Source organism: Megascapheus bottae, chromosome X (assembly GCF_031878675.1).
Source record: "Megascapheus bottae isolate mThoBot1 chromosome X, mThoBot2.hap1, whole genome shotgun sequence".
Lineage (NCBI taxonomy): Eukaryota > Metazoa > Chordata > Mammalia > Rodentia > Geomyidae > Megascapheus > Megascapheus bottae.
The window spans coordinates 54,177,226-54,191,961 of NC_143547.1; the positions used below are offsets into that span (position 1 = coordinate 54,177,226).

Genomic DNA, 14,736 nt, shown 5'->3' on the forward strand with positions numbered 1-14,736 from the left:
AACTATTTGTTTCTTACAGCCTGTATTTTCTAGATCTGTTATAATAAATTATCACGAGATATATGTTTTTTTGGCATGAAGGGAGAATTGGCTCCATTCTTATCTGGATAGAATGTTTCTGTGGATCTTATCTGATTGGACTTGTACAGACACTACTGCTTTTACTAAGTCCTTTAGTTATTTTGATACTAAAAACCTGAGCTTTCAGATTGAGATTAATATCCTGAGAATTCAACAATCTGAAATGTAGTTAAGCATATTTTGTCAAATTAAATAAACTATTTGAACTTATAATTCCATTCAGTGGCAGCATATGATGACCATGTGTGAGGCCCAGGTTCAGTCTTCAACACATACACATACACACACACACACACACACACACACACACACACACACACATACACACAGAGTAAATTTTAAAAAATTAAATGAATAAAAATGGAAAGATAATGGTCACATTGGAGACTTGATCAATGGCCCAAAGATTATCATAGAAAATAAAGAAGTGTTTTAATTTTACTCCCTTAAAAATGTTAACTCAAATATGCAAATACACATAATGACTATATGTGATCTATATTATATATAATACATTGTGAATATTACTTATCCTTAAAATGACATATTACTATTTGTAAAAACATGGATGAACTTGCCATACATTAATTCCTAAGTTACATAAGCCAGACTTAAGAATAAAGATACTGTTTGGTCTCATTTATTTGCAGATTCTTAAAAGCTCGAATAAATAAAAATACAGTGAAAAGCATGGTCAGAGGGAGGAATAGAATAATACTTAACATATAGAACATTCCCAAGAGCTAACCTGCTTATGTAGTAACCATTGTATGTATGTATAGCTTTGATTTAACATTTTTTGGGAAAATGTTAAAAAGCTAATTGGATGTCTGAGTCTTTTGTAAGCAACCATGGTTTCCTTTTGTAGCATATTAGACCACATATTTAATGATATTTTCACTTTGCTTTTAGCCAATTACCGCTAAACCTGCCAAAAAATCTCTTCCATTGAGACATGGACCACCAAAGTATATGCCTCCAATTCAGCCTCTATCAATGGTAAGTGAAGTTATTTATAACACTAAGTACTGAGAGGTTCACTATAGAAGGAAATACAAATAAGCTTTGATTTAAGAATTGTTCCTTGTGTAACTAGAATTTAAAGACCTATATGAGTTTGTCTCTTTAAACAAATGATAATCATTATATCATAGACTATATTTAAGACTATAGTTTAAAATTTCCTTCAAAAGTCTCAAACATTTTAGAATGATTTTTCAAAATTATTTAAAAACTTAAATGATTGTGATAACTATCTGGGCTCTTCACGTTTTTGCAAATGGATACTTACCTTCTTTCACAAGGATCTAAGTATCCTTGTGCCACTTACATTCACACTTTCTCTAGCATGTTTTCCATAATAAGTTTTTCCAAGCTGTCCTGTTTTCAATCACTTTTACTAGCTTTTATTCCCTTGTAAACACATACATTCATGAAAATTTTAATCAAATTTTCAACCTCATATCATACTTTGTGCTGGAATCTACTAGTCATACTCCACATGTTCCTAGAGCTCCACATACTAAATGCTTTTGCTTACCATTTTGTTTATTTTTTTCCAGTTCTAGGCCTTGAGCTCAGGGCCTGGGCACTGTCCTTGGGCTTTCTCAAGGCTAGAACTCTACCACTTGAGCCACAGCAGCAATTCTGGCTTTTTGCTATGTATGTGGTACAGAAGAATTGAACCCAGGTCTTTGTGCATGCTAGGCAGGCATTCTACCACTAGGCCAAACTCTCAGCCCCCATTTTATTATTATTTTTAAACTGTGCTTATATTTTCTTTTTATTTCTTTATCCGCTTGGAAAACTTACTGTTTTTCCAACATCCACTTGAAATACAACTTCATTTATTCCAATACTCTCTAGTACAATGAATGTTTCCTCTTTGTTTTCATATAGTACTTTGTAAATAATAGTGTTAAAAGGATTCATGATGTGGAATTCTAGATGATCCATACCATTTTTTCTATTGATTTGTGTGATTTTTTTTGCCAGTCCTAGGGCTTGAACTCAGGGCCTGAGCATTGTCCTTGGGCTTTCCTCAAGGCTAGAGCTCTACCACGTGAGCCACAGCACTACGTCCAGCTTTTTCTATGTATGTGGTACCGAGGAATCGAACCTGTGTCTTTGTGCATGCTAGAGAAGCACTCTACCACTAGGTCAAACTCCTGTCGCATGATCTGTGTAATTTTTATAATTAACAATAGTGCCAAGAACATACTAGGAAATTTTTGTTGAATGAAGGGATGGATGGAGATGGATGGATGGATGGATGGATGGATGGATGATATCTGATAGTGGAGGAACATCCGAAATCCATGAATGGGTATGAGTGAATCAGCCTCTAGGTGCAGGGAATAGGACAACAAAATTTTGAGGATTTTATGGTAAATGTAGTATAGTCTGGTGATTTAGTTGAGGTATTTCCAACTTTTTAAGGGGTACAAGACCTTGGTCTCTTGTCTTAATGAAGCTAGATCATTGACTCTTTCAGGATACAAACGTACTCAGCACATATTTTAGAATACCTATGGCCCATTTGACCACATTGTACAACAATTACATATCCCCAGCTACATCTTCCCCTCCATAAAGCAAATTTTCTTCTGCACTAACATACTCATTGAGTTACAAAAAAAATGTTTCTATATGATACTTTTGATACTTTCTGAATTTAAGATACAGGAAAAATTGCTTAAATGATTTAATAATGATATTATTATAATGATTATAATGATATCTACAAATTTTATTCCTACACTTATGTAAGGTAACATAAAATATAAGATATGAAGGGATAGTCATTTTCTTTAAGCACATCAGTCTTCAGTTCAATTCATAAAACACAATTCTCTCATCATATAACATATTATGTTGTCTCAAATATAGCAAAATACAACTAACTATAGTTACATAAGGACTACATACTATCAAAGTTATTTTAAAATATATGAAACGTACCCATAAATTCAAACCTTACCTTTCTACGTTAGAGCTATACAACAGGACTTAATAACTTTTAACTGTAGATCAAAGTGGCTTACTCAACTTTAAAAGTTAAATGATTTAGCTAGGTGCCAATGGCGTGCACCTGTAGCTACTCAGAAAGCTGAGATCTGAGGTTCAAAGCCAACTTGGGCAGAAGAAAAAGTTCATGAGAGTTTCATTGCCAGTTAAACACAAAAAGCTGTAAGTTGAATTGTGGTTCAAGTGGTAGAGTGATAGCCTTGAGCAAAACAGCTGAGGACAGCCCAGGACTGGAGTTCAAGCCAGTACTGACACAAAAATAACTTGAATAATTTATACCAAAAGTACAGTAATTAGCATATATTTTCAAAATACGATTATCATAATCATTTGGTCATGTAAAGTTCAAAGTGTTTTATATAATTTGGAAATGCTTTTTTTCTTGGGAAGCTGAGAAACTAGATATCTCCGTATGTATGAAGTTGAAAGATCACACACATGATAAATATGACTCAGTTGTTTTGTGTCTTCACAGAAGATGCAATTCTAAAGGCATATGAATAGAAATGCTAATCTGATCACTATCACTAGAACAATGAAATAGCATTTTACTTTTGAGTTACTTAAAGTACTCGTCTCTGTATTTTATAAGTGCAGTTACATAACTTGTCATTGGTTAGTTTATTTTTTCCAAAAAAAACACTCAATATAATAAGTAGATCTGCTAATAACAGGTATTGATTGTAGATAGTTTTGTATGTACTAGCACTATATTAATCATTTATAAATATTGAACTGCTATTTGTACCAATCTTATGAATATGGTACTTTTATTTTCCCATTTTATAAAGAAACTGAGCCATGTAAATATATAACTTGCCCCAAATCACATATAAATAAATAACAGGAAATCTAACTCTAATGTAAATACTTTTACTTAAAGTGCTACTCTGTCTTTATTTCCTAGCATTTGTCTATAGGATTGCTGCAAAGATCTCACTCCAAAACTGATTTCCAGTTCATTTCCTCATTCTGAACACAGCAATGCTTATAGATATTAGCCGATTTCATTAGTTTGTGTAAACTGTATAAGTTTTATAACTGTGTGACTCTATGGAATTATATATTTATGGAAGTGGCACTAGAATCTGCTCTTTTTCCAAAAGGGTTATTGTATTGAGAAATGAATACATTTTCTTTATTGAAAATAATATATTTAAATTTTTGACTTTTACCTTTTGTTTCTATGCCTGACATCAACAGAAATTTCTTTCCTTTTTTTGCTGCATCATGTAGCACTAGGTATAAAGGCTGTTGTTCACTGGTTTTGCCTCTTAAGATTCACAGTGACTGAACTACATAGAATTGGCAACTAGAAACACACTAGTATATAGAAACAAAAGCCATATAATGAGTGATTATTGTCCTTAATGTACTATGTTATCTTTCATCACTCTTGCTGTCCCTTGGTTATCTTATATTGTTACAGTGTTTTACTTTATCTGATATAGTGTATATATGATTATTTGGTTATTTGAAATCAGATAGGGTAGGAGGGAAAACCAGATGAGGGGCGGGGGTGGCGAGGGCAAATGAGGACCAAGACATGAGAAAGGGTGTCAATGTTTGTGAAGTAATGCATCTTCTATCTGGTGAATATAATGTAACTCTTCTATTAATTACATTTAAAATATATGGAAAAACACAATAGTAGTCATGAGAACCTATTTGCAATATGTTAGAAGTTGCCTCTCAAATTCAGTGAACCCTGAAGTCTTTCCTTCTAATTTAAACATCAGCCCCATGTATATCCTGCTGATATGTTGAGGGATTGCAAATAATACTCTTATTGTTTGTAATCCCAGTTACTGAGAAGATATTTTGCATTAATAAATTAGTTCATAGGAAGTTTAAACCTAGTCTACTAAATTTAAAGGCTACATATTTAAATAGCTTGAAATAAGGCCAATTAAACCATATGTTGATAGAATATATTTTAAGTCTCTGAATTGCTTCTTAAAGATGTGCCATTAATCAACATAACTTGTATTCATAAACCACTTTGTTGAGTGGCAACACCTTTGTAGAACTACTTAAAGATATTCAAACAGACATTTCAATGCTCAGTTTAGCATACTTTTCTATGATTCAAATAGAAATGTGATGGTCATTTAAAAATAATATTTGTTTCGTGTCATTGAATGTCTAATTGTTATTTAATATACACAGAGTGGCATACAGAGTGAATATAACACAAGGATACAGAAGAAATATTACAAATGGATTTTCTTCTAATGGAAAATCATTTGCAGTTTTCTATACTTTTCTAAAAGCCTAGGACTGTCAATCTGGAGGCATGCTCAAAGTGGCTGAATTCTTGCCTAGTAAGCACAAGATCCAGGGTTCAATGTTAAGTGTAATGAAGGAAGTAGTATGTTCTCATGCAGTAACTTACATCTGTAATTCCAGCTCCTTAGAAGGCAGAAATTGGAAAGATCATCATTTAAAGCCAACTTGGACGAAATTTGGTTAAGACTTCATCTCAATAATAGGTTGAATATATGTGCCTGTAATCTCAACTACATGAGAGGCCTAGGTAGATTAGTAGCTCAAGAGTTGCCTCAGGCAAAAAACACCAGACCCTTGCTAAAAAAGTAACTATATGCTAGAAAGGGCCATACACATTGCTCAAATGGTAGAGCACCTTTGTGACAAGCAAAAAACCTTGAATTTATACCCCAATATCCACTGAAATTCCTGTGCTACCAATATGGAGCAAAAGCACTGGAAGATAGCCTCAATTCAACTGGCTACTTAGTGGTAAAACTGATATTATTGAAATTTAGGCATTCTAGTTCAGAATATGTACTTTAGTCACTCACTACCTTATATTGGAAAATATGAGACAATGCATGACAGACAAGTTGGATAAAATAATGAAATTTATTATTACTACTACCACATATTTTATTCTCCTTTTTTTATATTTCACTTAATGTGGTTTGCTATTTCAACACCTTAAATTGAATATGAAGCTCTTTTGTTTATAATATGAATGAAGCAGGTAGAAAATCCTTTTCAAATAATGATGATAGCCAGGCAACATATAGAAAAGTGAAGTAGAAGATGTACGTGTATGTGTATGTGTGTGTATGTGTGCATGCATGTATGTGATTCAGTTAAAAGCCTTAAAATATTTTAGTATGACTGACACACAAATTTTCATTATTCTTTTATTGAGTGTGTGTTATTTCCAAACTTGAGGCTAAATACATGAAGTTACTTCATGTTCAAAATGATATCCATACCAGAGGGGAGCCTCTGTTCTTATTTCAGGTGATAGAGAATTAAAGCATGTCATAAGTAAGTTCTCTGAAGGAAAAATATAATCTGACATGAGTGTGTATTTAGACTTTGTTCCTCTCTGAGGGAATCAGAGGTAAGAAAGTTAAAGACGTGGTATGTAAGGTGAGATGTGAAAAATAACATTGACATATCTAAGCAAAGACTGGTCTGAGTAAGTATTGTATGAGGGGATATGAGTAGAAACAAATAAAATTAATGGGGTAGCCTGGAAAGAGCCAGATTATCAAAAGTCAGATAGTTAATGTTCTACAGAGGTGAGGACATGGATGTTGTTGAAGGATTATAATCAAGGAAATAGCAGAGTTGTAATTGAAAAACCTCATTTGAGGCAAAATTCAGAGAAAAGAGACAGGAGACAGATAACAGGGTCAAGGATAGCAAACACGCTCCCTAGAATCAAATCTGCTTGTGATATAGCCTCTTTTGTGTCAAATTCTTGCCTGCCTAGACTCAGGTAAGAATTACTTCAGATATTTTTAGTCAATCACATTCTAAAATTAATGTTGAATATATTGATAATTTTCTCCATGGAGAAGTCATTTGTAGAAATATTCTGTGAAAATCTATGATAAAAGTTGGCTGTCAGTATTTTAGTGTTCTAACTTGAGACCTCAGGGAACTATTGGACACCTTTAAATATATGTGTATAGCATAAAACCTTATGAGCAGAAGGGGAATGCATAAATGATTTAACAAGGATAATAGTAAGTGAAATATTGAGCCCTACTGTTTAAATTTTGAAATACTAAAGGAGTTCATTTTTATAAATAATTGCTTCAAACACTCCATAACCCATTTTATTGACATATTTCTAGGCCCTTAATCCATGAGAAATTAACTCATTAAGTGTTATTTAATAATATAAAAATGAGTAGCTCATTTTCAGATGCAGTTTTCAAATAGGTCTCTGATATTTGGACCAAAGGCAATCTGATTTCTTTATGTACAATTATCAAAATTTTAATTAATTGTAAATGTTCCTTGAATGGAGAAATTTTAGTGAATTTTCTTCCTTGTGAGAATTAAACTTTTCTTTTAGGAAGGATCAAGCAGCCACTTTTCCAGGATACAGAGTACGAAAAACACTTCTATTTGCTGATATACTTTCTTAATCTAAGTGTTGAATTTATATATATGTCCTATCCTTAGAAAAACATAGTCTCTTAGAACCTGAAGAATTATCTCCTATCATCAGAGATAATGAATTTCTTTACATGAAAATTTCCAATTTATCCAGTCCTTGAGCTGATGTCATAATCAAAAGTGAACAAAAGGGGAATGAATATTCCATTAATCCTGCATCACTAATACTTATGTACTCTTTTTCTTAAATAATCCCTAGTTCTTCCTGATTTGATTTGGCTGAACTTAACACAGATTTAAACTTTCCAAATAGTAGATTAAGAACACAAGTTAGAAATGATATCAGGTTTTTCCAAGATGAAATGGGTAAGTTGAAACCATTGGATTTCTCAGCACTTCCACCAACTAGACAGTAAAGAACAAATCAAATACTCACAGATACCTCAAATGAAGGGATCTTCACTTCATTCATTTGAAATGTAAAGTTCATTCATTTGAATGTAAATTTGTGACTTTAGTACCAAAGAGCATGGTAAAGTAGGACGTAGATGTTACCCAACATTTCAGTGTAAGATCCTGGCTCAAATTGCTTCATGATGAGAATGGAAATATTGTCTCACAGCTTCACATAAGACAGGTATTCATACCCACATACTCATAGGCTCTCTATAAAAATATTACCATTCCATGTCTATTTTAGAAAGTATCTAGCTATAAGATTTTATTCATTGTTGTTGGTTGCCTATAGTTTTATGTCATTTCTTCTTGATCTAATCAAGAATATTTAAGTAACATACATAAAGCTACATCGAACATTCAGCTTGAAAATTAAAATCAAGAAATTCAAAAGTCAGTTTGTGATCTGAAACTTTGAGGGTCCTTCAGAAAACATGCAAATTTCATTTTTGCTTTCTCATTTTTCTGCCTCTATCACTGACTCCTGTCTTTGTTTCTGTATCTCTTTTACACATATATACTATATGATTTTCAGTCCAAGTTGATCCATTTTATTTTGATTTTGTGTAGTCAAATATAGGCATCTCCATCTATTTTCAATAAAACAAATGATGCATGGTCTGTGGATTCCATTTAGAAAGAAGTATATTGGATAGATGAGCATGTAAAGCAAAGATTGTTTTAATGTCCTACACTGAAACTAGAAACGTACCTCAGGCTCACTACTTTAGAACATCAGATACTAATTTTTAGTTAATACAGTTCTATCTCTCCATATTGTCAAGAAATGAAGTGTTTCACTTGTATTAAATATTCCTGGGAAATTCACTGCCCTAACTTGTAATTATGCCTAATGGACACGTATTTGAAATACATTATGCATAAGCCCCTGAATGTTAAACAGATTATTAAACAAAATTTAATCTTTTCCATATCAACAATATCATACTTGAATGGCATTTTTGAACCTCTGTGTATATAGTGACATACAAATATTATTTATTTTTAAAATTAGTGAAAATACTTGCGAATCATATATCTGTAGAATGTATCACCTGAAATTTCACAAAAAAATTTTCTAAAATAAAATAAAAATTTACCTAAGAACTTAAGTGGACATTTTTCAAAAGAAGCAAAGAAGATATTTGAAAATTACACATAAAAATCTAGTAGTTTCTCTTCATATCATATAAATAATTTATTAAAATGACCCAAAGTCCTACATTTTTCCTAGGAAAATGCAAATCAAAACCACACTGAAATATAATTCCACATCTATTATTAAAAGAACAGAAGTATGATACTGATGTGTAGAAATAGAAACCATCATAAACTACTTGAAATAATATAAAATTATGTTGTTTCTGTGGAAAACAATTAGGTAGATTCTCAAAAGGTTGAACAGGAATGTTAGCATGTAATTAACTAGCACCCCTCATAAATATATACTCAAGGAATTTCTTATCATGCTGCATAAAATGTGTGCACTAATGTTTATATAACCAATGTTTATAATAACCCAAAATGGAAAAAATGGATGCCCAGCATCTAGTTAATAAATAAAACTGTTGAGTATGCAAGCATAGGGATATTATTTGGCTACAAAAAGGAATACTAGTACATACTGTTATATCAATGAGCCTTGAAAACACTCTGCTAAATGAGAGACAATAGTCACAGTATTTTATTATTTCTGTTACACAAATTACCTGGAAGAGAGATTTCCTTCAACATAGAGAATGAATTGGTAATTGCCAAGGGCATGGAGGCAAATGAGGAGTGACTACTAATGTACACTAATCCTAATTTTCTTTTTGAGGCTATTTAAATGCTATTGAATTAGATAATCGTGATGATTGTGCAACATTATGGTTATATTAAAGAAACCACTATATAATACACTGTAAACTAGATACCTTCTTGGAATTAAGATTGGAAAGCAGCTAGCTCAATTGACAGATATAGTCACACCTAGAAAAAATCCACATTCCTTTATCTTTCTAGTATTATTCCCACCAAAACAAGCATATAAATGCAAATAGTAACAACGTTTCATTATTAGTGGTAATAATGATGTGTATGAAACTGTTGCTTTCTATCGTTCATTTTAGTTGCTTGCAAAGCAGAGCTTTTTTGGCTTTTCTTTGTTGTTTGTTTTGGTTTACTTCTCATTCTGACATGCTTCTACGCATCTGTTTAGTGGTCAAAGCAGACATGTTTTATTACATTCCACATTCTTGTAACTTGCAATTGAACAAAGGAAAATGTTTGAAACAGTAAAGTATCCCACATCTTTTTTTTTTTTTAATTCAGAACAGCAACTTTACCTTGTATTGGGACAATACATTGTTCGTATGCTGAACTTTTTTTTTTTTTGCTAGTCCTGGGCTTAAGTTCAGGGCCTGAGCACTGTCCCTAGGTGTTTTTCCTCAAGGCTAGAGCTCTACCACTTGAGTCTCAGCACCACTTACAGCTTTTTTCTATGTATGTGGTACTGAGGAATCAAACCCAGGTCTTCGTGCATGCTAGGCAAGCACTCTACCACTAGGCCAAACTCCCGGCCCCCTGCCTGGAGTTTCAGGAAGCAATAGGAAAAGGCTGAGTGAGTGTACTAGCTCATGCCTGTAATCCCAGCCAGTCAGCCAGTGAAGATCAGGAGAAGCAGTTTATGACCAGAATGGGCAAAAAGTTGATTAGATGCCATCTCAATAAATAAGCGGGACATGGTGATACATCCTTGTGTTCCAAGCTATGTAGGAGGTCATGCACAGATCTTCATCCAAGTCAGCCTCAAGCAAAAGTGCATGAATCTGTCTGAAAAATAACTTAAAGCATTAGATGATTGGGACGGGGTGGGGGAAGAAAAGTGGAAGAAAAACATGGGAAGGGGTATCAGTGTTCAAGAAGTAATGTACACACTACCTGATGAATGAAACCGTAACCCCTCTACATATAATCCCTACAATAAAATACAACAAAATATACTGTAATTATAACTCATGTAACAGAGAATTTGCCCAAGCACTTAAAAGGCCAAATACCAGTGGCTCATTCCTGTAATCTTAGTTACATAGGAGGATGAAACTGGAAAGTTATGGTCCCAGGCCAACATGGGAAATAAATTCCAGGAGACTTCATCTGGATGGAAGAAACTGACTATAGTGTCACATATCTATCATCCACCTGTGACAGGAAGCCTAACATAGGAGAATTGTGGTCTAGTTTCCTTACCAAGCAGGAAGAAAGATTTTATCTCAAAACTACCTGCAAAAAAAGGGGGGCTGGAGGCATGACTTGGTGGTTGAATACCTACCCAGCAAGTGCAAAGCTCTAACTTCAAAATCTTAGTACCACAAAAATAAGAATCAGTAAAAAACAGTTTATATCCAGTATTGAAGATGATTTAAATTTAATATTCCACTAGTGGTGGGTCAGAAATATTACTGAGGTTAGAATAATTTTTTCTAGCATTTGCTTATCACACATGTTCTGTTGATTCTGTTTAATCTAAGGTTTATTTATATAGTCAGATATTAAATTATCTATACTGATCTTTCCTAATTTAGTTTATTACTTTCATTAAAAGGAAAGGTATATCTTAGTCCACATTCTGGAATCTAATCACGAAATGTGTTCTTAGAAAAAAATCAAAAGACATAGAGCATAAAGCATGTTCCAAATGAACTTGAAACTGCAAAGAATCATTAAAGCTTAGTATGTTAGCTTCTAAATGATGATCCAGTTATCAGGTATGATTTTCACAGTATAATTACCAATATACCAAAAGATTTTTTAGGCAAATAATGCATAATAATGGCTTTCAATGTTGGTCAATAAGCATTTCTAAATTTAGTTCTCGCATATTTTTCAGTTTTCTTAGAGATCCATTCACATATCTGCTTTAAAATGCTTTGTCAATTTAAAAAATATTTATGATTTCCTTTTAACAGAATTGTATAAATTCACCCGTTTCAGGATTCTAAAAATGTTCTCTCTAATAATAGAAGTTGTCCAGGTTTTTTCTCTTCTAAGAGTATAAGTATCATTTTTTTTTACTACCATATATTTGCAGTTAAGTTGAAACTGCCATTCTAACAGAATTTTTCATTGAATTTATTTTACTACCAAACACCCACATAGTTGTTGTTTCACTAATAAGCACTCAATATTGCTGAGGGCCAGGGGGTTTGGTCTAGTGGTAGAGTGCTTGCCTAGCATGCACGAAGACCCAGGTTCACTTCCTCGGTACCACATACATAAAAAAAGCTGGAAGTGGTGCTGAGGCTCAAGTGGTAGAGTTCTAGCCTTGAGAAACTCCAGGGACAGTGCTCAGGCCCTGAGTTCAAGCCCAGGACTGGCAAAAAGAATATTGTTGAAGCCAGGTACGGTGACTCATGCCTTTAAATCCTAACTACTCAGGAGGCTGAGAACTGAGGATGGTGGTTCAAAGCCAGCACTGAGACTTAAGGGCGGTAGCCTTGAGCTGAAGAGCTCAGGGACAGTACCCAGGCCCAGAGTTCAAGCCCCATGACACACAGAAAAATAGAATAAAAAATAAAAAATATTACGGCTAATTTGAACATATAACATTCATTTCTTATATGTGTATCTGTAATTCAGAAATGAATATAGGGAAAATTTATTTTCTTTTGATATCCGTATTTGTGAATAAAAGATACTAAAAAAGAATTATATCTATTTGGCCTTAGAAAAATTTTGTCACAGAGAATTTCCTAAGGAATTTAAGCCAAAAATTTTGCAGAAAATTTATAACAAGATAGTTAGTTATATCTATTGAGGAAGATTAGGCTGGAGATATTTATTTTTATAACTTTTAAAAGTGAATATATTGAAAAATTATATTTCAAGCTATAGATCAAGTGGAAATTATGTCAATGAGAGTGGGTTATATGTTATAAATCCCCCTATAGCTAGAGATAATTGCTATATGATTTGGTTGCATTCTTTCATAAGCAGAATATATTTGAGAAATATATGAGGCACAATATGTAAGAGCAGGTGTTACTAGCAAAATCTAGTGCACTGTGAACAAATATTGACTACATTTTTATCACAGTGTGTGTTCACTGAATTTATAATTGATTAGCTTTTTGTTAACTCTGCTTTTGGAGGACATCAGTTAATAAATTGGAAAATGCTAATTCTGAGTATTTAAGTGGGCCTAAAACCTGTTTTAAAAGCAAGTTGATCTCTTATTTAAAATATCTATTAAGAACCCTATGAATATCACAGTTAGAAAAATATTCCTACTAAGCAAATTTATCATAAAAAATTAAAGTATCAGTATTCTGTAACACATAAAATTTTCTCTTTCCAGTAACAATATGACTGACAGAATTTTTTCATTGTTAGTGAAAGCTTATTACACTATCTTATCACTTTTCAGATTATTTTTCTTGTTTATATCTGCACAGATGACTTCAAGTCAAAAGGTTGAGCCAGATTTTAGCAAATCAAAGAATATAAATATATCAATGACATTTGCAGTTATTCATGGAAATTATCTGCTTTTTAAATACATATATATATAAATAGTTATTATTTTCCAGGGGATGTACAGAGGTGTTACAGTTAAATAACTCAGATAATCAGTACATTTGTTTTTGAACAGAGATGTTACAGTTAAATAACTCAGATAACCAGTACATTTGTTTTTGAACAGTTTTTGAACCCCTTCCCCCTCTCTCCAAGATTTTCCCTCCCTTCCTTACCCACAACTTGTATACTTCATTTCCTGCAGTGCTTAGTGGGTACCACTGCTGTGTTTGTTCACTCTTGTTCAACTTTTTTCTGTGCCTCTCCCAAAGACAAACTAACAAACAAGACAAAATGAAAAACTACAAAAGCAAAAATAATCTCATGTTTCCATATGTTGAAATTCATTTTGTAGACTATTATTTTATAGGTCCACATGCACGTATTAGCTGAGCCTTTGTGACCCACTCCTGTGAATAAGATTCCACCTCATTCCCGTTAGAATGCCCTTTACCAAGGAAACTAACAACTAATAGTGGTGAGGATGTAGCCAAAAAGGGAACTCTATTACACTGTTTGTAGGACTGTAAATTTGTTTGATCACTCTAGAAAGCATTTATGGCAGTTTCGCAAAAGAATAAACATACAGTTTCCATATGACCCAGGAATTCCATGCCTGGGCATTTATCCAACAGAACACAAGTAATGTCACACTAAAGCAACCCACACAATCATGTTCACTGCAACACCATACCCAAGATACATAATCCAGATGCCCCTCAATGAACAAATGGATCAAGAAAATGTACACAATGTAACTCTACTCCATCAGAAGGAATAATATTGCACCATTGTAAGCAAATGAAAAGATTTGGAAGAAACTGTATTAAGCGAAGTAAGCCAGACTTAAAGAAATATAGGTGGCATGGTTTCCCTCATGTGTGGTAACCAGCATTTGCCTAAAAATTTACAAGTAAATACACTGGATGGTTGAAAATACATCTGGGCATAATAAATTACACAGGTCTCTACATATTCACACAGTGAGAACAAAACAGAAATATCAGGTTTTTAAGCCAAACTACAACTTCACTACAATGTCTCCTAAATGTATGTGTTCAATGTATGGCTGAAATGGAATAAGCTAGTCAAATTAGTATTTTTTCTTGTAATATCTACTCTTTAGCAACAAACTCACTACAGTTCCTGTAGGTTAGCTACTTAAAGTACAATTTTGTTTCTGATTTAATAGCATTGATTGTATCTGAGATTTCAAATTTGAGGTTA

The 14,736-nt window shown here is 33.0% G+C and overlaps 1 protein-coding gene across 1 annotated transcript in view; it reads left to right on the forward strand.

Annotated features, from left to right (window-relative positions):
* LOC150041105 (uncharacterized) overlaps positions 1 to 14,736 on the forward strand; it is a 324,318-nt gene that overhangs the window by 173,448 nt on the left and 136,134 nt on the right. Inside the window, exon 10 of the mRNA XM_090327132.1 lies at positions 994 to 1,080. Coding sequence (XP_090183258.1) covers positions 994 to 1,080 — 87 coding nt within the window. The remainder of the gene's footprint in view (positions 1 to 993; positions 1,081 to 14,736) is intronic.